Below are 22,205 nucleotides of genomic sequence, written 5' to 3'. Positions count from 1 at the left end.
CTGTTATTAACAAAGATATATGTTCACCTACAGACTGTTATTAACACAGAGAGATGTTCACCTATTATTCACACAGAGAGATGTTAACCTCAACCTACACACTGTTATTAATGGGGACGTTTCAATCAATCATGAATCATTTGTTGTCATATTGTCAGTGCCCGGTGAAGACATGGAGGCAGGTCTTGACTTAAGTTGATAATCCTAGTGCTGCTGTCATCAACTACAACAACAAGTATTGTGTGCTATCGTCATGAGCAGCGATAGTATGTGGTTTGACTTTTGGTCTAGCTTGAAATGTCTGTCAATCCCTTTGCTGAGTGACACACTAGTTGCCGGTCAGGACCTAGTGTGAATAGGAAACATTAATAGCATGTTTTATGGTTCTTGTTTGTTCCGAAAAGGTCTTTGTTGCCTAGGTAGGGTTTGGCTTTGCATAAAATAGCTGACGTTGATTTACAAGTATGAAAATATGCTCATTGAGATGTCATGAGAACAAAATGTCGTGAAAGGATGAAAATTAATCAAAACAAACCATCAGCATAAAACCTAATCCTTAGCCAGCAGAAAGGACACCTGTGTGTGTGTGTGTGTGTGTGTGTGTGTGTGTATGCTTTTAACCTTCAGAAGTCTAATGTTTGGTGGTCATCATCTAAAAATAATATCTAAACATATAGGGAACATTTATATTCCTTATTTTGTGAATAATTAGACGTACTTTTAGAAACCGTTTCATGTCTACCACAAGGGGGCAGCAGAGCGTCGAATGAGACTGGATGTGGGACGCCCGGCCCTGTTGGCGTCGCTCCTATTTCAAAGCCAATATCCACTGTTCATGAGCTCTGTGGAAGTAAGAAGAACAACGCCCTCGGGGTAGTCTTTCATTTTCATTCATGCCAAAGGCTAGGCAATTTCTTTCACTTACATTTATTCTGTAGCAAAAAAATATGTATGCATTAGTCACCCATGCCTAAGTCTTCATACTGTAGTCATGGGAGACGGCATTGACATACCATTCCGACTGCCGATCGTCGGCAGAAAAGACAGTCGGACCCATTTGGTCAAGGCCAATTCAACATGTGCAATTGGTGGAAAATAACCCAGACTGTCTTGAAACGATCACCGACGGCATTGAGGACGGCTGATCGCACAGCACACACACCGAACAGAACAGACCCAGGTCACTGAGTTCACCAGACTGTCCGACGACCGATAATGTGGTTGGTGTGCCAGGGCCTTAAGTTCAGGCCGACACATGCGGCTCCCCTTTAGCCCTATACTGCCATGCTCCAGCACAAAGAGACGCCCCTGTAACCCTGCATTTAGAAGGTTGATTTGTACCGAGTCAACAGGCGCCCGGCCACTGTCCCTAGAACAATGGGCATCCAGCTGTTAGGGCAGGATAAGACCGTCTCTCCCCCACTCGGCTTTCTACTCAGCTGTAAAGCGTTTTCTGTAAGAAACGTCTCCCGTGAGAACACAAAATCCCAGCCTAGTGGTGCATGTATATATAGGAGTGTATCTGGAATAATCTAGACCAAAGTTGGCCTTATATATGCCTTTAACATGCAAGTGGTAAACTACAGGATTCATATTGACATGTTACAGAAAAATAGTTGGAGATAATCGATTTGAGAACATGATCAAACAATATAACATTAGTGTGGCTTGCTTTGTAACCACACTAATTAGTGCACACCATTTCCCTAATTGTACAATGAATGATCCAAAACATTTCGGTAATAAATTAGACTAAGGCAAATAGGCAGGAGATATTGGTCACTTTATTTTAGTTCGCTGATGTTTCTAAAGAAACACAGAAAGACAATGGGAGGAGTCACAATCCACTCTCAAGAGAACAGAGTGCAAATCACAAGAGAAGCAAAACATTGATTGTCCAAAAAATACAAATACACTCTCCTAAATTGTGGATCCAGGAGAGTGTGTATCGACTCTCTGCTCAGTAGAACTGCAGAAAGATCACAAATAATAGGCATTCTTCGCAACGTACAGCAATGTACAAACATATTCATATGATGTTGACCAAAAAAAGAGCATGTAGAATATCTATTGCTAGATATGTAAATAACACTGTGTCATGGAAAATGTTGCAGTTATGGAACTAGCTTAACACATGTCACATGCTGTTTGTTATGACAGCCATTTTGTCTGAGCCTGAAACAATGATTCTGAAGACCGGTATCAAGAAGATCACGGAAAACACAAAAAAAACAACTAAAATAAGTTCAACTAAATTGACAATTGCAATATAATATTACATATTCCAAGCACTTTCAATTAAATGCATGACGAAGAATACTGAAACATCTCAGACTTTGAATGGGTAACAAGCCTGGTAAAAAGGAGCTATAGGGAACATTGGATATCAAATACAATGCGCTGAACAGAGTCCCTCATTTAAATCCCCTTTCCCCCAACCACAGAAAATATGACAGCCTGTTGATATAGTCCAACCTGAATAAATATGTTTTTGGCTGAACAGGCCGAAGCGTCCATGCCCTCGTTAATATAATCAGAGTTGATCGATTGATTACAAAAGTAAATATATATTTAAATGGTAATTTCTGAGCAAGGTAATATCAAATCATTAGTAGAGTATGCAACTTCAGACATTTTTTAGGGAAATAAAAGTGAAACTACATTTACAGTGCATTAGAGTTCGAGTCAATGTGGACGTATCCTTGAAAGGTATAGAGGTTCTCTTATCCAAGGTTAGGACGGATGCTCTGCGTGATTGTGTTTCCTATTGAGACCGAACTCGCTGATTCCTCGTTGGTGGGGTTGTGCTCTAAAGACGTGTTTCTGAGGGTGCGTCCGATGGGCTCACAACGCAAAGGTGGACATGATGTTGTCCTGACTGGAAGAGCGCTTGTACACCGACGAGGAGCTGAAGTAGGTCTCTCCGTCGGTGCTCACGTCATCGTCATCGTCGTCGTCGTCATCCATGGCGGTGAGCAGAGGAGCGGAGGTGGTCTTACGCCTGATGGGAGCGAGGAACGGGCGAGAGAGTAAGAGTGAGTGTGTGTGAGAGAGTTCAGGAGAGGGAGAGGGAAAGAGAAAGTATGTTTGTGTGTGTGTGGGTTTGGGTGGGAGTGAGTGAGCGAGGGTCGAGGAGAGGGAGAGAGAGAAAGAGAAAGAGAATGTGTGAGTGTGGATCAGTTCGGGTGAGGCTGTGTTGCAGAGAGAATACAATTATAGGAGTGAGAGTGAGGGAGTGAGAGAGAGGGAGGGAGAGAGAGAGAGAGAGAGAGTGTGTTTATTTGAGGTGGAAGGAGAAAAGCGAGTGTGTGTGAGTTAGGGAGGCAGAGACAGAGACAGAGACAGAGAGACAGAGACAGAGGCAGAGACAGAGGCAGAGACAGAGATGCACGCCACATGATGATCCCTCTTAACGGCAAAACGTTTACGCACAGCGCCTTGCAGCGCAACGATCCTCCAATCAGCGGATGGGATGCGAGTCTGCGTGCGCTTGTGAGAGTGTGTGCGTACAGACCTCATCAGTGGATGGAATATGAGTGTGCGTGTGTGTGTGCGTGCGTGCGTTGTGTCTCTGCGTGCGCTTTGTGTGTGTGCGTGCGTTGTGTATTTGTGCGTGCGCTGTGTGTGTGTGCGTTGTGTGTCTGTGCGTGCGCTGTGTGTGTGCGTGCGTTGTGTGTCTGCGTGCGCTTTGTGTGTGTGCGTGCGTTGTGTGTCTGTGCGTGCGCTGTGTGTGTGTGCGTGCGTTGTGTGTCTGCGTGCGCTTTGTGTGTGTGCGTGCGTTGTGTGTCTGCGTGCGCTTTGTGTGTGTGCGTGCGTGCGTTGTGTGTTTGTGCGTGCGCTGTGTGTGTGTGCGTTGTGTGTCTGTGCGTGCGCTGTGTGTGTGCGTGCGTTCCTACCTCATCTCGCTGCGCAGCGTCTTGAGCTGGCTCTGCAGCTGTTCGTTGGCCTCCTGCTGCTCGTCCAGCTCTCGCTGCAGCTTCTTCTTGCCGTGCTCCAGGCGGTCCATCTCCTCCTCCGCCCCGTCCATCTGGCGCTTCAGGGCCTTCAGACGCAGGTTCAGCTGGACGGACACACACACACACACGGTCAGAGACGCACACACACACACACACAGCCACGGCCAGAGACACACACACAAACACAGCGGTGGTCAGTCACACACACACAGCCACGGTCAGAGACACACACAGTCACACACACACACACACACACACACACACACACACACACACACACACACACACACACACACACACACACACACACACACACACACACACACACACACACACACACACACACACTACAACTGATAAGGTCACTTCTTTTTCGGGGGCGGCATGTGGCTCAGAAGGTAACCTCCGGCTGGTAATTGGAAGGTTGCTAGTTCGATCCCCAGCTCCGAGTGTCGAGGTGTCCCTGAGCAGGACCCCTCACCCTCACTGCTCCTGACCAGCTGGCTGTCGCCCGGCGTGGCTGACACCGCCGTCGGTGTGCGACTGTGAGCATGAATGGGTGAATGCTGGGCCATATTGTAAAGCGCTTTGAGCGGCCACTGGTTAGAAAAGCGCGATATGAATGAGGTCCATTTACTATTTAAAGGAGGTGACTCCATCCACACAAGAGTAGTCACGCATCAACGAAAGACAATGGTGGATCGGACAGAACATGAATCATGGTACTTCCTGGTTTCATGGTGGGCGTCGCCGTCGACAATAACAAACGCGCACCGGCCTAGAATGGCTCTCATTGGACGGTCGTTCTTTGGCAGCACCATGGGCATTCATGTTCCAGTCAGACACAACACTGGGTGTGAAGGTGTGTGTGGGAGTGTGTGGGTGTGTGTATTTGTAGGTATTCGTAGGTGTGTTGTTTTGTGTGTGTAGGTATGTGTCTCTTTGTGTCTGTCTGTGTGTCTGTCTGTCTCTGACTGTAGCTGTGTTCGAAATCGTTCCCTATCCACTCACTCACTATTCCCTATATAGTGTTCATGATATAGTACACTATTTAGGGAACGAACAAACGAGAATTCGGACACTACGCTTAAGATTTCTAAACGTCATTTGCGTCAGTAAATGCGCCGGGTATTTGTGTGACGCAGACAGATGCGCCCACATCATGTCAACAAACCGACGCTCACTCACGACGAAAGCTGGAGGTTGTATTGATGTTGAATGTTACATTTCCTTGTTTAATTAATTTTGAATGTTAAATATTCTATGTCTATTCACAAATAAATTGTTGACATTTCTAAACGAAAGCCGGAGACTCCATCATTAAATGTATTCGTTTTCGCGGTTATATTTCAAACCCAGACTTACAAGCCTTTGAAACTTTTTTTTTCAGGTTTGAATTATGGCAGGAAACTGACTCCATACAGAGGCCGCTGTCACTGTAACTGTGCTTTGATACATAAATAATTTACTTATATCTCAACGACTATTTCAAATTACAGCAGATATATTGGATATGTTGGCAGTTGGGTCTTCACAGCTGAGGCAAACATTTGTTGCTGAATCATTCAACAAAGAATGTCTGAAGTGGGATTCGAACCCACGCCTCCAGGGGAGACTGCGACCTGAACGCAGCTCCTTAGACCGCTCGGCCATCCAGACATGTGGGGAACATCGTATGTACCCTATTTTAACTCTACTATATAGTGCCCTATATAGTGGACCACTGAGGATTCGAACACCCTACAAAATGGCGTGCACCCTATTTAGTGCACTACATCCATGATAGGGAACGCTTTCGAACACAGCTTGTGTGTGTGTCTGTGTGTGTGTCTGTGTGTCCTACCTGGTCCCTCTGGTCCTGCAGGCCGTGGTGTTCTTCGTCAACACTCATCACCATCTCCTTCAGCTTCCTCTCCAGACGGCGGTTCGTCTGCTGGAGATTAGCTCGCTCCCTGCACACACACACACACACACACACACACACACACACACACACACACACACACACACACACACACACACACACACACACACACACACACACACACACACACACAGTTTACCAATTCATTATATTGTTTAACACAATATAATGAATTGGTCTTGATTGGTTGAAAGAACCACGTGGTCAGAGTTCCTCATTGATCCTGGTCTCCATGAAGGACCCAATAGTTAAGATCATAAAGACGGTAAAGATGGTTAAGATCATAAGATGGTTAAGATCATAAAAATGGTTAAGATCATAAGATGGTTAAGATGGTTAAGATCATAGAGATCATAAAGATGGTTAAGATCATAAGATGGTTAAGATGGTTAAGATCATAGAGATCAGAAAAATGGTTAAGATGTTAAGATGGTTAAGATGGTAAAGATCATAGAGATCATAAAGATGGTTAAGATGATAAGATGGTTAAGATGGTTAAGATGGAAAAGATGGTTAAGATGGTAAAGATGGTTAAGATGGTTAAGATCATAGAGATCATAAAGATGGTTAAGATGGTTAAGATGGTTAAGATGGTTAAGATGGTTCAGATCATAGAGATCATAAAGATGGTAAAGATGGTAAAGATGGTAAAGATGGTAAAGATGGTTAAGATGGTAAAGATGGTTAAGATGGTTAAGATGGTTAAGATGGTTCAGATGGTAAAGATGTTAAAGATGGTTAAGATGGTTAAGATGGTTCAGATGGTAAAGATGGTTCAGATGGTTCAGATGGTTAAGATGGTAAAGATGGTAAAGATGGTTCAGATGGTTCAGATGGTAAAGATGGTAAAGATGGTTAAGATGGTTAAGATGGTTAAGATGTTAAGATGGTTAAGATGGTTAAGATGTTAAGATGGTTCAGATGGTTCAGATGTTAAGATGGTCAAGATGGTTCAGATCATTAGGCGTCGGTACGAGTCCCAGGGAGTGGCTGCCTGACGTCTTGTCTCATTGTGGGACTAAGTACATGCTTCCACAGCCCTGTCTTATCCGTCCTAATACACATAATCACACGTAAACAATGAGAGGACACCAGTCATCAGGGTAACCATGGTAACCACAGGTCCTCGACTACCCAGACTCCAGACGCGTCCAACAGGTTTCAGAGGAGTTCTGCTGACCGAGTAAAAACTGAACCTCTGTCCAACGGTTGGAGCAAAAGGCGCCGGGCTGAGCAGAGTGAGAGCTCAGAGCAGAGTGAGAGAGGAGTGAGAGATTAAAGGGGAGTGAGAGAGGAGTGAGATGACTTAGGAGTGAGAGAGGAGTGAGAGCTCAGAGCGGAGTGAGAGAGGAGTGAGGAGTGAGAGCTCAGAGGGGAGCTCAGAGGAGTGAGAGAGGAGTGAGAGCTCAGAGCGGAGTGAGAGAGGAGTGAGATGACTGAGGAGTGAGAGAGGAGTGAGAGCTCAGAGCGGAGTGAGGAGTGAGATGACTGAGGAGAGAGAGAGGAGTGAGAGCTCAGAGGGGAGTGAGAGAGTAGTGAGGAGTGAGAGAGGAGTGAGGAGTAAGAGAGGAGTGAGAAGTGAGAGATAACTGAGGTGTGAGAGCTCAGAGCAGAGTGAGAGAGGAGTGAGAGAGGAATGAGAGGAGTGAGAGAGGAGTGAGAGCTCAGAGAGGAGTGAGAGAGGAGTGAGGAGTGAGAGAGGAGTGAGAGGAGTGAGAGAGGAGTGAGAGCTCAGAGAGGAGTGAGAGAGGAGTGAGAGAGGAGTGAGAGCTCAGAGAGGAGTGAGAGAGGAGTGAGAGAGGAGTGAGAGCTCAGAGCAGAGAGCTCCGCGCAGCACTTTCTCTCCTGCAGTGGTTTTTAAGTCATTGCCCTCCAGCCCCCCCCTCTTCCCACGCCGCCCCCGTCACCCATCCCGGACCCCCGCCCCCCACAGAGCGGCCCCCTCACCGCTCCTCCGCCTCCAGGCGCTCCTCCAGCTCCCCCACGCGCCCCTCCAGCTGGGAGACCACCCCCTCCTGGCTGGTCCTCTGGGAGCCCTCCAGGTGAGACACACGGCCCCGCAGGTCCTTGTTCTGGAGAGGACACACACACACACACACACACACACACACACACACACACACACACACACACACACACACACACACACACACACACACACACACACACACACACACACACACACACACACACACACACACTTAAACAAGAGACAGATGAATGCATGAATCCAGGGCTTCAGGAGCTGTGGCGGTGGCGGTGGGTCGGACCCCGTGTCGGGTACCTGTCTCTCCAGAGCCATCTTGTCACACTCCAGGTCCTGTCGGCTGGACCTCTCCTGCAGCAGCTCACCCCTCATCTGCTCCACCTGTCAGGCACAGCGCAGGCACCGTCAGCCCCCAGCCCCACACACATGGGCCCCACACACAGGGGCCCCGCACACAAGGGCCCCACACAGAGGGGCCCCACACACAGGGGCCCCGCACACAAGGGCCCCACACAGAGGGGCCCCACACACATGGGCCCCGCACACAAGGGCCCCACACAGAGGGGCCCCACAAACAAGGGCCCCCACACACACGCAGTCTGAGGGCCCCACACACAGACAGTGTGTGTGTGTGTGTGTGTGATTACTATTATATGTTCCTTATTGAAAATTGCTTGCATTTCTTTGATTTCTTCATATTTGTATTTCTTTGTTATTTTAATTGCCCTATATTTTAATTGCCGTGTCTTTTCAAAAGCTGCCTATGGACAAGTGTTGCGAATTAGCACTTGTGCTAAAACACTTAAACAATGCATCTGTTCTGTCCAATGTAATTGCTATGTCCATATCAAATAAACACAAAAAAAAAAAAAGTACCGTAATTATAATAATAGTAACCCCTTGCTGTGTGTGTTGTGTAGCTGACCTTGCTCCATAATAATTCTTGTTTTAGTCTAGACTTAAAAACAAGCCAATATTTCAGCAAGTTTTTTTAATGTGCAAATATCAATTTCAAGTCGGTACACTTAAGTACATTGATGATGTATAAACATTATTAGTCCTCAAGGCTGAGTTCAGTGACTAAACAAATGAAATGTTTCCATCAACAAACGCTGAATCATTTGATAAAGTACGAGTTGGGAGACGACCGGTGAGCTGGTCCCACGGCAGAGGGGGGCATGGGGGGCAGAGGGGGGCAGAGGGGGGCACGGGGGGCAGAGGGGGGCAGAGGGGGGCATGGGGGGCAGAGGGGGGCAGAGGGGGCCATGGGGGGGCGCTAATCGATACGGCGGCGGGTCTCTGCGGCGCTCTGAGGGCCGGGGGCCCGGGATCGGTGATATTTTATGCCAATTAGCGTCTGACAGCGGGCTGCCCTGATGAAGGATGGCCCCCCTAACGGGAGGAGGCAGCGCGGGGCTGCGGGAGCTGAATCAGCAGACTGGAACGTACAGCAAAACTAATCTGCTCTGTGAGAGAGGAGGGGAGATTACTCTCATTTAGACAGGAGCCGCGCACCTGGTGCCAGGGGGACGCAGGTGTGCTGCCCCCCCCCCACCACCCCAACCCCCCTGCCCCCTCCCTCCTCATAGCCATACAGCCTCCCAACACACACACACACACACGCTCCTCTGTTGCCGTGACGACCGGCCCCAGCCTCATGCTGAACCATTGGCTGTCTGTCACAATGCTACTTTTATCTTTCTGCCAGCGATTTCTAGAAGGGGAACCCTTTGAGGAGGACTTAGAACCCGGGTTCAGACCCCTTCCAATACTGGGCTGTACTCATTTTAAGTTTGGTTGGACGTTGTAAAATGTCTGTCTTTTATAAGAGACCAGAATTGTACATTGTACCCTTTAATAATAATTCAGTTTTCTGGAAAATATGCGTCATGTGTGTTCACTTTCCTCATTCCAACATAAAACTAAAACACAAACAGGACAAAATTTACAAGACCAAAAACAACGTCTGTAAAACTGATCTATCCAAGAAACTGTAAGCAGTACAGATGAAACAGGAGCAAATCCTTTCCTTGTAGCGGCTGTAATCCCTCGCTGGGTACAAGCTCGCTTAGTGGCCTCGGCATTCGATTTTTGATAAGACAAAACAACCTGAAGAGTATCGCTTTCATTTGAACCCAGCAGACTGCCAACCTGAGACATTTGGCCACATGCACTTCTTGGCAGAAATGATATTTCTCCCCCCTCCGAGGCCTGGAGTGAATAGACGCCAGGACACCGCACTGGCAGGACATCAGCCCCGCGTGGTTGCCCAAGATTATCTTACAATGCAATAAGTAGAGCACTTTCTCTGGAGCGGGACAAAGAACATCCACACAGACGTAGACAGGCCTGGACCAACGCACACACCAACACACGCATCAACAGGAATGAGTCTCGATGCACACACTTAATGCTGGGTAGCATGTGGGAATGAGACGTCTGAGCGGGCGAACTCAGAGTGAAGGGGAATGGACCTCATGGAGGAGTATGGACCTAATGGAGGAGTATGGACCTAATGGAGGAGTATGGACCTCATGGAGGAGTATGGACCTAATGGAGGAGTATGGACCTCATGGAGGAGTCTGGAGCTAATGGAGGAGTATGGAGCTCAGGGTGAAGGGGAATGGACCTAATGGAGGAGTCTGGACCTCAGAGTGAAGGGGAATGGACCTAATGGAGGAGTATGGACCTCAGGGTGAAGGGGAATGGACCTAATGGAGGAGTATGGACCTAATGGAGGAGTATGGACCTAATGGAGGAGTATGGACCTAATGGAGGGGTATGGACCTAATGGAGGAGTATGGACCTAATGGAGGAGTATGGACCTAATGGAGGAGTATGGACCTAATGGAGGAGTATGGACCTAATGGAGGAGTATGGACCTAATGGAGGAGTATGGACCTCAGGGTGAAGGGGAATGGACCTAATGGAGGAGTATGGACCTCATGGAGGAGTATGGACCTAATGGAGGAGTATGGACCTAATGGAGGAGTCTGGACCTCATGGAGGAGTCTGGACCTCAGGGTGAAGGGGTATGGACCTAATGGAGGGGTATGGACCTAATGGAGGAGTATGGACCTAATGGAGGAGTATGGACCTAATGGAGGAGTATGGACCTCATGGAGGGGTATGGAGCTCAGAGTGAAGGGGTATGGACCTAATGGAGGGGTATGGAGCTCATGGAGGGGTATGGAGCTCAGGGTGAAGGGGAATGGACCTAATGGAGGGGTATGGAGCTCATGGAGGGGTATGGAGCTCAGCAAGGAGCCTCACGGTGAGGGGAAGGGGAGTGGGGTGTGGTTGAGGGAGGGCATCAGACCTGGTCTCGCCCGCGGTCGATGCGGTCCATGAGCTGGTCTCCACCCTGCCGCTCCTCGTCCAGGTCCTGCTCCAGCTGGACGATCCTCTCCTGAACCCGGAGGACACGGGAGGCCGGGGTTTAGACATAGAGCCAGTTCACAGATTACAAAGCGTTTCATGTGTGTACATAGTTTCTTGCTTTCCGAGATTGAGACAGAGGCACGTCTTATTTATATTCCTAGCGGCTCGAAATGTGTCTGCGAGTTCCTGTATATCTGTTTTCATTTGATTACAGCGAACACAGCCCTTGTCCTTTGTGTTGGATGCCTCCTCCCTCTCCATCAGTAGGTCCTCGTGCCCCTGAAGGGTCCCCAGAGGACCCCCGTGCGCCGTACCTCCATGAGCTTGAGGTGCCGGGCCCTCTCCTCCTTGGTGTGGGCGCTGGTCTGGGAGGCGCTCTGCAGCTCCTCCACGCTGCGCTGCAGAGCGCTCTGCAGGAGCAGTGCCTCGTCGCGCTCCCCCTGGCACTGCTGCAGCTCCTCCACCCGCCGGGTCAGCTACACACCAACACACACACACACACCAAGGGGTTCAGATACACAACAACACACAGCAGCATGGTCAGCTACACAACAACACACAGCAGCATGGTCAGCTACACAACAACACACAGCAGCATGGTCAGCTACACAACACACACAGCAGCATGGTCAGCTACACAACACACACAGCAGCATGGTCAGCTACACAACAACACACAGCAGCATGGTCAGCTACACAACTACACACACACACCAAGGGGTTCAGCTACACAACAACACACAGCAAGGGGTTCAGATACACAACAATACACAGCAGCATGGTCAGCTACACAACAACACACACCAAGGGGTTCAGATACACAACACACACATCAAGGGGTTACACAACACACACACACCGCAAGGGGTTCAGCTACACAACAACACACACCAAGCCAACAGGTTCAGCTACACAACACACACCACCAGGTTCAGCTAACACACACACAGCACCGGGTTTAGCTACACAACAAACACACTGCACTGGTTTGACCTCAAGGAACCCGAGTTGTACATTACACATATTCCTAAATCATGAATATAGACTTCAGTGTGTCAGTTAGAACTATTATAATAATAATTATTATTCATAAATATCACTAAAGACGGTACCCTTGAATGAATGACCAGCCCTTCAGATGGATGTTGTTTTGTATACATTATGTTTTACTCACTGCTCTGAGAAACGATGACACGGTGAGTCTACGGTTTCTACAGCGACTAATGAAGCCATCAGGCTCAGAGTATCCCCCAGGCCTTACGAAGTGATGCCCCCAACAGCTGGAGCAAACACCCTCACGCCTAACGCAGAGCCACAGAAAGGAATCGCTGGTTTCCCCAACAAGAACGAATAATTGGCAATTCCAAAACTGTCATGCAATACATCACAGGCTGGGACACTAAATGGCTAATACTTAGTTAGTTATCGGAAACTAGAACGGATTCTAATTCTGTAAATAGATGGGAGCGTAAACGCTGGATAGAATATAAATGACCTGCGTTACCATCTGGTACAGGACCAGGGAACCCCACCCCCACCACTAATTAACCCTGCTTCTTCAGCTGCATCATTTGTCTTCATGACTGAAATTCACTCCACTAATCATGTCCCATGTATTGAGATTAATAATATAACCATTTCATGTTCATCTAACTCTGGAACCAATTAGAAGTGAAACAGTGAGGCAGGGAAATCTGTTGCATCTCTAGGCAGCAGTTTGCAGCCACAACATGTGAAGACTGCCAAACACAAAGGGGGGGGGGGGGGGGTGTGCATGAACGACCCGACCCGACCCAGCATGGGGGGGGGGGGGGGTCGTTAAGAGCGGAGGAGGATGTTGAAAGAGCCAATGCAGCTCTCACAACAATGACATCACAACAATGTAATCCTGCCCTTCCTGACTGCAGCTGGTCAACGGCCACACATCAGCATGGAGGCTGGTCACTGGCCATACATCACATCAGCAGGAGGGAAGGTGTTGCACATCCAAGATTAAAACGAGAGAGACTACGGGCTGCATCCACGCAGAGGCACAGCTTATTGTACAGGCCGGAACACAACCCTTTTTTATAACTCACAAATTATTTTAATTGCTAATCTTTTCAACATATCTTAAATGAGTCATTCGTGGATATACCGTGACTAGTGTGGGGAGTAGAGGTAGAAATAATACATGCAGATCCAAACCTTGGTTATACATTATTAGAAAGTAGACCGGCTCAGTGGAACATTAACACTTTGGTTCTCATTATTATTTTAACCTCCAAAACAAAGATCTACAAAACCTCCCCTCACAGGATCAAATCAAACTCTCTGTCATCCTCATACCTTGTTTAATCTTGTTTTCTTAATACGTATTCCACATTTTGCCTACTTTTATAAAGAAGGCTTCTCAAGTAAACGTCTTGTTAGCTGCATTTAAACAGATGCACAGACAAACATCCCATCTGAAAGGGGATCATTATAAATCGCATACATTTAAATCGATGTGAAACCACTACGCATCCACCGCGCCCCTTAAGGGGGAATGGTGCACGTTGGCCTGGTTCTTTGTTGAGCCAAACATTCCTGGCATTCCTGGGGAGCAGACAAGGTTAAACCGCTCAATTGAAAACAGAGTGGGGGCATGGGGTGAGTTCAACCCAACCGCTGAATTATAAATAATATTATTGTGGTAAGCGGAGAAAGGTCACCCGGGGATTATAAAGGGTCTCACTATAAGCCTACTTATACACTCGTATCTCAAACTATTTAAATACTTTACAACTCAATGTTAGTACAAACTATTAGTACTCTTAGCCTTAGTAGCAGCATGGCTTGAATGCTTTACTGTACTTATTACTTACTACAAATAATTATAAAGACACTTCAGCTTTCGATATTCAAATGTCTATCAGTGTGACGGGTTCTGAAAGGAGGAGCGCAGCACACACACCTCTCAGTGATGCCGTCACTGAGGGGTGAGTGAGGCAGCACACTCACCTCTCAGTGATGCCGTCACTGAGGGGTGAGTGAGGCAGCACACTCACCTCTCAGTGATGCCGTCACTGAGGGGTGAGTGAGGCAGCACACTCACCTCTCAGTGATGCCGTCACTGAGGGGTGAGTGAGGCAGCACACTCACCCCTCAGTGATGCCGTCACTGAGGGGTGAGTGAGGCAGCACACTCACCCCTCAGCGATGCCGTCACTGAGGGGTGAGTGAGGCAGCACACTCACCCCTCAGTGATGCCGTCACTGAGGGGTGAGTGAGGCAGCACACACACCTCTCAGTGATGCCGTCACTGAGGGGTGAGTGAGGCAGCACACTCACCTCTCAGTGATGCCGTCACTGAGGGGTGAGTGAGGCAGCACACTCACCCCTCAGTGATGCCGTCACTGAGAGGTGAGTGAGGCGGGAGGAGCAGAAACCGCTCGTGGTTCAACAAAGGCCTGTCAGTGCGACGTCGGCCCGATCTCTGGAGTGACTCACTAATCCTGCACCGCCACCCTCCCTTAAGACTCGGTCTGAGTGACGGGCGACAGGTCGGACGGGTGTGAGGGGGAGGCGGTTGTGATGGTGAGACGATTATGACGGGTGAGACGAGTGTGATGGTACGTTGGGTGTGGTGGTGAGACGGGTGCGGGGGCGAGACGCGTGCGGGGCGAGGCGGGTGCAGTGGTGAGACGGGTGAGTGGTTGAGACGGTTGCGGGGGTGAGACCCACCTCCTCCTGCAGGCCCCGGGCGGCGCCCTGCGACCGGTCCAGCTCCAGGGCGCGCTCCCTCAGCTGCCGCTGCAGCTCCGCCAGCTCCCGCCGGTTCTTCTCCTTGTAGACGTCGATCTGCTCCTGCAGCTCCTGGGTGGAGGACTGCGACGCGTCCACGATCTCGTTCATCTGACGCACAAGACGAGGCGTGTGAGGAGAGAACAGACAGACGTCCAGTTTAAACTGGAATGCACCGGTGTGTGTTTCATATCGCTGGTCTGTGAAACAGATATTGGTGCATTCCAGTTTACGAACCAGATCGACTTACAAAGCGACATTATTATGAACCGGAATCCCCGCTGAGAAAAGAATGATTTCTATTGTTGGACACCACGGCATTACTCGAGTAATTGATCATAATAACACATTACTAATACATTCTTCCCCGTGCGTCTCGTCTAGCCCTTAACCACGCCCACATCCGTTACACCCGCCCTCCATGTCATCACACAGCAGACAGAGACTGCACCCGGCACCCTTCACCCTGCACACTACACCCTACACCCTACACCCTGCACCCTTCACCCTACACCCTGCACCCTTCTCCCTACACCCTGCACCCTGCCCCCTGCACCCTGCACCCTACACTCTACACCCTGCACCCTTCTCCCTGCACCCTGCACCCTGCACCCTTCTCCCTACACCCTGCACCCTACACCCTGCACCCTGCACCCTGCACCCTACACCCTGCACCCTGCACCCTTCTCCCTGCACCCTGCACCCTACACCCTGCACCCTTCACCCTGCCCCCTGCACCCTGCCCCCTGCACCCTGCACCCTGCACCCTGCACCCTGCACCCTGCACCCTGCACCCTACACCCTACACCCTGCACCCTTCACCCTACACCCTTCACCCTACACCCTGCACCCTTCACCCTGCATCCTGCACCCTGCCCCCTGCACCCTGCACCCTACACCCTTCTCCCTACACCCTGCACCCTTCCCTGCCCTCGTCGGCGTTGCTCCTCCCACCTCCTTCTGCAGCTTCTCCACCGTGCGGTCCAGCAGCCTCCGCTCGTCCTCGATCTGGTTCTTGGTGGTCTTGAACTGTTCCTTCTGGAGCCGCTCCTCGGCCAGCCGCTCCTCCAGCTCACGGTGCTCCAGGCTCAGCTTGCTCAGGGTTCTCTGTGAACCGGTCAGGACCGGTTAGCTCGGCTGCTCTTCAGTGATTCGTTCAGTCGCTCACAAGTTGTCGTGGACATTAGGATCTTATCAATGACGCACATCACAGTCATCTCCGTCACTATATCACAAGATCCGTCGTTTGAAGTCCCTGCGCCCCGAAAGATACAAAGATATTGACCCCCCCCCCGTTTCTCTCGTCAACTGAAAGACGTTAGGCTTCGGTTTATCTCTGCTTTAGCAAAGATGTGTCTGGTCAGTAACCTACTCTCCTCCTGAAGCCCGGGAACACGTTCTGCTTTTACCTTTAGCTTCTTTATAGTAACACAAAATAGTTTGTGTGGTTTTGGTTCTTTGAATCCTTTAGTGTTTGACTTCCCTACTAAAGTCCTGATCATACAGGGTCTCTCTCTGAAGAGGCTTTAACTCCTGCGCACTAACCCCCAGGACCAGGATCGACTACACCTAGGCCGAGCCTCCATTAAGGGTCCCACAGGGACCGAGACCCCCCGCTGAGCCCACCTGTACGTCGTCGAAGCGCGTGCTCAGCGCTCGGTTGGCCCGCGACATCTCCTCCTCCTGCTCCTTCACCTCCGCCACAGCCTCCTCCAGGTGCTTCTTGTCCCTCTGAAACCGTCCCACACAGAGCGCGTCAGACCCCCGGCTCCGTCCAACGCCCCGGCCCCCCTGCTGACCCAGAACCGGCTCACCTCCAGGCGGACCACCCTGTCGCCCAGCCGGGTCTCCTGCTGCCGGGCCTCCTCCACCACCCGGGTCAGTCGGCCCACCTGGGCCTCCAGCTCCAGGCTCCGCGCGTGGGACCGCTCCGCATCCAGGGACAGGCCCCCCGCCTTGTCCTCCGCCGCCCCCCGGGCCGCCTCCAGCTGGGCCTTCTCCCGCACGGCCGCCGCATGGCCCTGGAGAGACAGGGACCACAGCCTCAGGACAGACGGACAGGACAGAGGGACAGGACAGAGGTACCACAGCCTCAGGACAGAGGGACCACAGCCTCAGGACAGAGGGACAGGACAGAGGGACCACAGCCTCAGGACAGAGGGACCACAGCCTCAGGACAGAGGGACCACAGCCTCAGGACAGAGGGACAGGACAGAGGGACCACAGCCTCAGGACAGAGGGACCACAGCCTCAGGACAGAGGGACCACAGCCTCAGGACAGACGGACAGGACAGAGGGACCACAGCCTCAGGACAGGACAGAGGGACCACAGCCTCAGGACAGAGGGACCACAGCCTCAGGACAGACGGACAGGACAGAGGGACAGGACAGAGGGACAGGACAGAGGGACAGGACAGAGGGACAGGACAGAGAGACAGGGACCACAGCCTCAGGACAGACGGACAGGACAGAGGGACAGGACAGAGGGACAGGACAGAGGAACCACAGCCTCAACCTAAAGGGTATGCCACACTGACGCTGTGTTTAATATTACCATAATTTCCTCCCATCACCCCCCCCCCCCAGCTTTCTTCTGACAAATGTACTTATTGTAATTCGCTTTGGATAAAAGCGTCCGCTAAATGCCCTCAATGTTATTGTAAATGCCAATCTTACAGAACACTAGTGTGCTGCGTTGTTCAGAGCACAGGGACAGTAACAGTGCTTAGAGGAATGCCCGGGTCCTTTATAAACGGTGACTGCTTCAGTGTTAACAGACTGAAACAGCAGAACCGGAATCAGAGGAACACAAGGAATCCATACAGTAACTCACAACAACAACGCACTCAGCGGGTATCGACACTGACCACACAACACACTCTCATTCGACAGGAGAATTTGTTGCGTTCGCTCAAACAAGAATATCAGGAATGAGGTGGAATGCTATACAGCCGGCTCTGCGGTTTCCTGTACAGCGCATGCCTTAGCCTTTAACCTCAACGTCTGAGGTCCACAACGTTGCCAGACCATTAACCCTGAAGACATCCTGAACTCAGTCTTCCAGTTCAAAGCTGAAACATAAAGAGAAGACGGTAAAACCCCCTCTCAGACATATGAAACACTTTTTTATTTTCTTTTGTCAGAGTTATTTATTAGTACAAAACATAAAAAAAAAACGACTGAAATAGCTTAGCACATCCCTCTATTATTCTGTGATCTGAAAGCTAGGGGCTGAAACTATTCCACAGTGAGTGGTTCCTCAAGCAGGCCAGCGTTAAGAACCAAGACTGAACCATGGGCAAACAATTTCTTTATTACAAAACTCTGCGGATCTTGCCGAGGTAAACACTGTTTTGTGTACCTAATGCAGTGTTGCATGCAATGTTAGTTTTCTGTAAGTTGCCTGACAATAGAAGAGTAAATATTTGTAATGTTAAAGTTATCAGACAAGAATATGAAAAACTAAGACGTCACAAGGAAATAAAGAGAATCTCTGACTGATCAGTTGAAGACTCTGAAACTGTTGTTGTAATGGAGTCATACAACATAGTAAAGTCAAAGGCATGCTTCAAGGAAGTGTGTATCATCAAGAAAACATGTTGCATTTCTTTGCAAAAGACAGTTCCACCCAGATAAATGGTTGGATATGCTCCCATTTGCAGAAAACAAAGAACATTTGAACAGAGCATTGAAATACCTTGCAACAGGCCATGTATATGTATAACATATGTTTACTCTTTGGCAAAATTTAACTGCCAGTGATCATGAACGAGCGAACTTACTCGAGCATGAAACCTAAATGGATTCTGAAAAAGAGACGCAATGATAACATTGTTTGCAAGAATGCATTATCAGAGCCGGTTTTGAATCCAGATAGTTCTGAACTTCAAGATGAAGGCCTACAGCCATCAGATATCCACTCCATTTATGTCGACTCAGGGTTAAATGGCCCTCATTATAAAACCCTCATAACCATAACAGAATCACACGTTCACAGCTCACGTTTCACAGCTTGGACAACTGTCAGAAGTGTAAGGCCATTTGATACGGATATTTAGTGCAGAGGAACTATAGCAATAACACTGGATATAGACTATAATCGTTTAAAGTTTAAACTAAAGCAGCACCGGCGTTGGTCACTTTTTTGTCTGAGTCAGTGCACCAAGGTCACCTTGAGTCTGAGTCAGTGCACCAAGGTCACATGGAGTCAGTGTTCCAAGGTCACCTTGAGTCTGAGTCAGTGCACCAAGGTCACCTTGAGTCAGTGTTCCAAGGTCACCTTGAGTCTGAGTCAGTGCACCAAGGTCACATGGAGTCAGTGTTCCAAGGTCACCTTGAGTTAGCCTTCCAAGGTCACCCTGGCCGTCGGCTGTACTGCCACAAGGACTCTGCCTCCCTACCTGCATAATACTTAAGCACGCTCCAACTTGATACAAGATAGTCTTCATCAGCTTAAAAATATATGGATCACCCTTTCATATTTTTATAAAGAAATTGGTATCAGAATAAAATCTATATTAAACAAAAGCAGCAAGAAAACAAGTTGTATTAATATTTCTGTACAAAAGAAATTGCAGATTAAACCAACAGCTTTCTTCCAAAAACAAGTAGTACCAGAGTACTTTAGTTCTGCCCTTTTCTGTACTCAGAAATGTTTACCTACAGTTACTCATTAACTCACGATGCCTTTAAAGTTCAGCATAAATTCTTCATGAAAAATCAACGTCTCAGGTGAAGTACTTTTTTCAGACTCGCTTTAAAGGTATTCTAGGCCCCAGCACCTTTCACTGCCAAATTCACTTTGACAAGCAAAGAAACAACGAGGGAGTTTAGCGTTAAGCTTAGAGCAAAGTAGGCTGCACGCATCCAGTGACAGACATCCACCATGCTGACCAGTATCAGTCACTGTGTTCTGCTCCCTCCTGTCTCTTACAATACTGTCCTTTCATTCTCAGCATGGAAAGCATGGATTATTAATGCACTGGCTTCATTTAATAATCAAATAGTAAATATTTATTGTCCCCTTGACAAATTTACAGATCATAATGGGAACTTATCAAATGAATGTTTTCCAAGACCAGAACAAAGTGACCAATATCAACCAGGGGAGACAATGGGCCTGGTGTTCTCTCAGTGTTCCCAGCTCCACCTCACAGAGCAGGATGCTCAAGAACACAGGATATCCCTCAGAGCAGCTGCAACAACATTAACCATGACTTCACCTACACAGCCAGCCCGAGAGAGGACTGCAATGGTCAATGGCAATGCTACTGAACAAGGCTAAATGGATTTAAGTTCAAATAAAAATATATTATAAATGTGCAAAGCGGTTACTTGGCATTAAAGTGCATGCTGGGCTAGTTAGCTAGGCTAGCTAGTGGCTTACTCTGTTTGGAATTGGATCCACATGTAGTATAATCATGGAGCGATTGTTTTATGACTAGAATGCAGTTGAAGAACTTCTGGTGTTGTTTTGATTAAATCCAAAATAATAAATCAATGCAACTAATTATTTGTGGGAAAATTAAAATCATCTGAATGTGTGTAACGATCAAAATGGAAATCATCTGAATGTGTGTAACGATCAAGTTGCCATGATCACAGAGAACAACATACGTTTCCTGCATGATATCAGATGATCAGAGGAAACGCTCAATAGTTTGGACAAAGCATACCACAACTGCTCCGACTACTCTACGGTAATAATTAGCCGACAGTTGCTAGGATAGATCGACATCACAGAAAGTTCACCAGTTTCCCCGATTCAAATCCAAGGAGATCAAGGAACACGAGAGCTGCGTCTTTCACTGCAAGTACGACACCATAGAAACGATTTGAATTCCTCGCTCTCATCATAAAGGTGTGTATGCATGTGTATATGTGTGTGTGTATATATGTGTGTATGTGTGTGTGCATGCGTGTGTGTGTATGTGTGTGTGCATGCGTGCGTGTATGCGTTTTAAAAGCTTTTCATATCTAAAGCTGGTTATCTAGATAGATAATGATGAGTAAAGTTGCATTATTTTGAACTAAACTCCCCAGTAGCTAGTGCTGTTAGGACACAACGGTCTCTGCATGCACTGTTCAACACAATCCGTGCCACATGTATCCTCAGCTTTCTCCTTCACTTCCATGTCCTATGCCGGGCATTAAACCCTCCGCTATCTGCCTTTACATGCAAACGCATAATAAAAACATCTACAATACGTTGTTGACATAATTTCCCAGTCAAACCAGTACTTTCAGAACTGTTGACACCACGTTTTGTCTGACGGAGTGGATTCCCTTCATCCTTATATTTCCACCCCGTTTCCTGTGTCCCTCGTACTACTTTCTGTTCCTGCCAGCCGCCAGTTAGATCAGCACGACGTCAGGACTACGCTAGCATCAGACAAACGACCTCTGAGCACATCACACGACCTCTGAGCACCATCAGACGACCTCTGTCCAGCAGGTTGAGACCTTACGTGGTTGGTTTAGAATACGGCCAGGCATTAGATAAGCCTTTAGCTGTGTGGAGGGTCATACTTAACATCTCGTGGTTAAACAACTTTAGAGACGGGAGAAATGAATGAAAGAACATGTAAACGGAATAGAATTGTAACAGCATTGGGTGTTTCTTTCGTTATAAAAATAACGACATGGTAAAAGTTTTAAAGAATCAAGACATGAAACAGAAACTCCCTTGGAGGAGCATTGGAGAGATCTGCTCTCCAGGTTAACACCGGTGGAACTCAGCTTCACTGGAACATGATCTGCACAGAGCACATTCTCCACTCACCAGCATTCCTTCAGAGAGGCAACACTTATCTCTACCTCTCCAAAGATTGCCTCGCACATTCTGCGTATTCCAGAGAATCACAGTTTAATAAATAATCCACTGTACACCATTTAAAGGAAACTATCTTAGTAACTATAGTAACTATAAAGTATGCACCCACACAAGGGTCATTGGTTGAAAATAAACTACAGCTTGGAACGTTTTGCAATGGTTATGAAATTCCACTGGATAAAAAAACAAAACACTATGGACCGTTCCATTTCTGAAGAAACCCGGGGTCCCTGCTCTGGCCGGCCCCGCGTTCCCCCTCAGCGACCCACTGACCCACTTAGTCAGGGTGTCCCGGCCCCCGCTGGTCATATTGTGAGAGACAAGCTCATCATTCATCTTCTGCTGAGTGTACCCCACACTC

General features: G+C 48.5%; 1 protein-coding gene across 1 annotated transcript in view; it reads right to left on the bottom strand.

Moving 5' to 3' along the window:
- Nucleotides 1-1,346: 1,346 nt before the first annotated feature.
- Nucleotides 1,347-22,205, bottom strand: part of cgnl1 (cingulin-like 1) — a 31,243-nt gene continuing 10,384 nt past the window's right edge. The window contains exons 9-19 of the mRNA XM_056607580.1: nucleotides 16,827-17,033; nucleotides 16,639-16,743; nucleotides 15,967-16,119; nucleotides 14,953-15,123; nucleotides 11,563-11,724; nucleotides 11,187-11,276; nucleotides 8,165-8,248; nucleotides 7,828-7,952; nucleotides 5,800-5,908; nucleotides 3,897-4,060; nucleotides 1,347-3,001 (exon numbers count right to left, since the gene is read on the bottom strand). Of these exons, the coding sequence (XP_056463555.1) occupies nucleotides 2,845-3,001; nucleotides 3,897-4,060; nucleotides 5,800-5,908; nucleotides 7,828-7,952; nucleotides 8,165-8,248; nucleotides 11,187-11,276; nucleotides 11,563-11,724; nucleotides 14,953-15,123; nucleotides 15,967-16,119; nucleotides 16,639-16,743; nucleotides 16,827-17,033 (1,527 nt within the window). The 3' untranslated portion in view covers nucleotides 1,347-2,844. The remainder of the gene's footprint in view (nucleotides 3,002-3,896; nucleotides 4,061-5,799; nucleotides 5,909-7,827; nucleotides 7,953-8,164; nucleotides 8,249-11,186; nucleotides 11,277-11,562; nucleotides 11,725-14,952; nucleotides 15,124-15,966; nucleotides 16,120-16,638; nucleotides 16,744-16,826; nucleotides 17,034-22,205) is intronic.

This window comes from Gadus chalcogrammus, chromosome 14, assembly GCF_026213295.1.
Source record: "Gadus chalcogrammus isolate NIFS_2021 chromosome 14, NIFS_Gcha_1.0, whole genome shotgun sequence".
In the NCBI taxonomy this organism is placed as follows: Eukaryota; Metazoa; Chordata; class Actinopteri; order Gadiformes; family Gadidae; genus Gadus; species Gadus chalcogrammus.
Note: the sequence above shows the minus strand (reverse complement) of the source record. Positions and strands in the feature narration are given on the sequence as shown.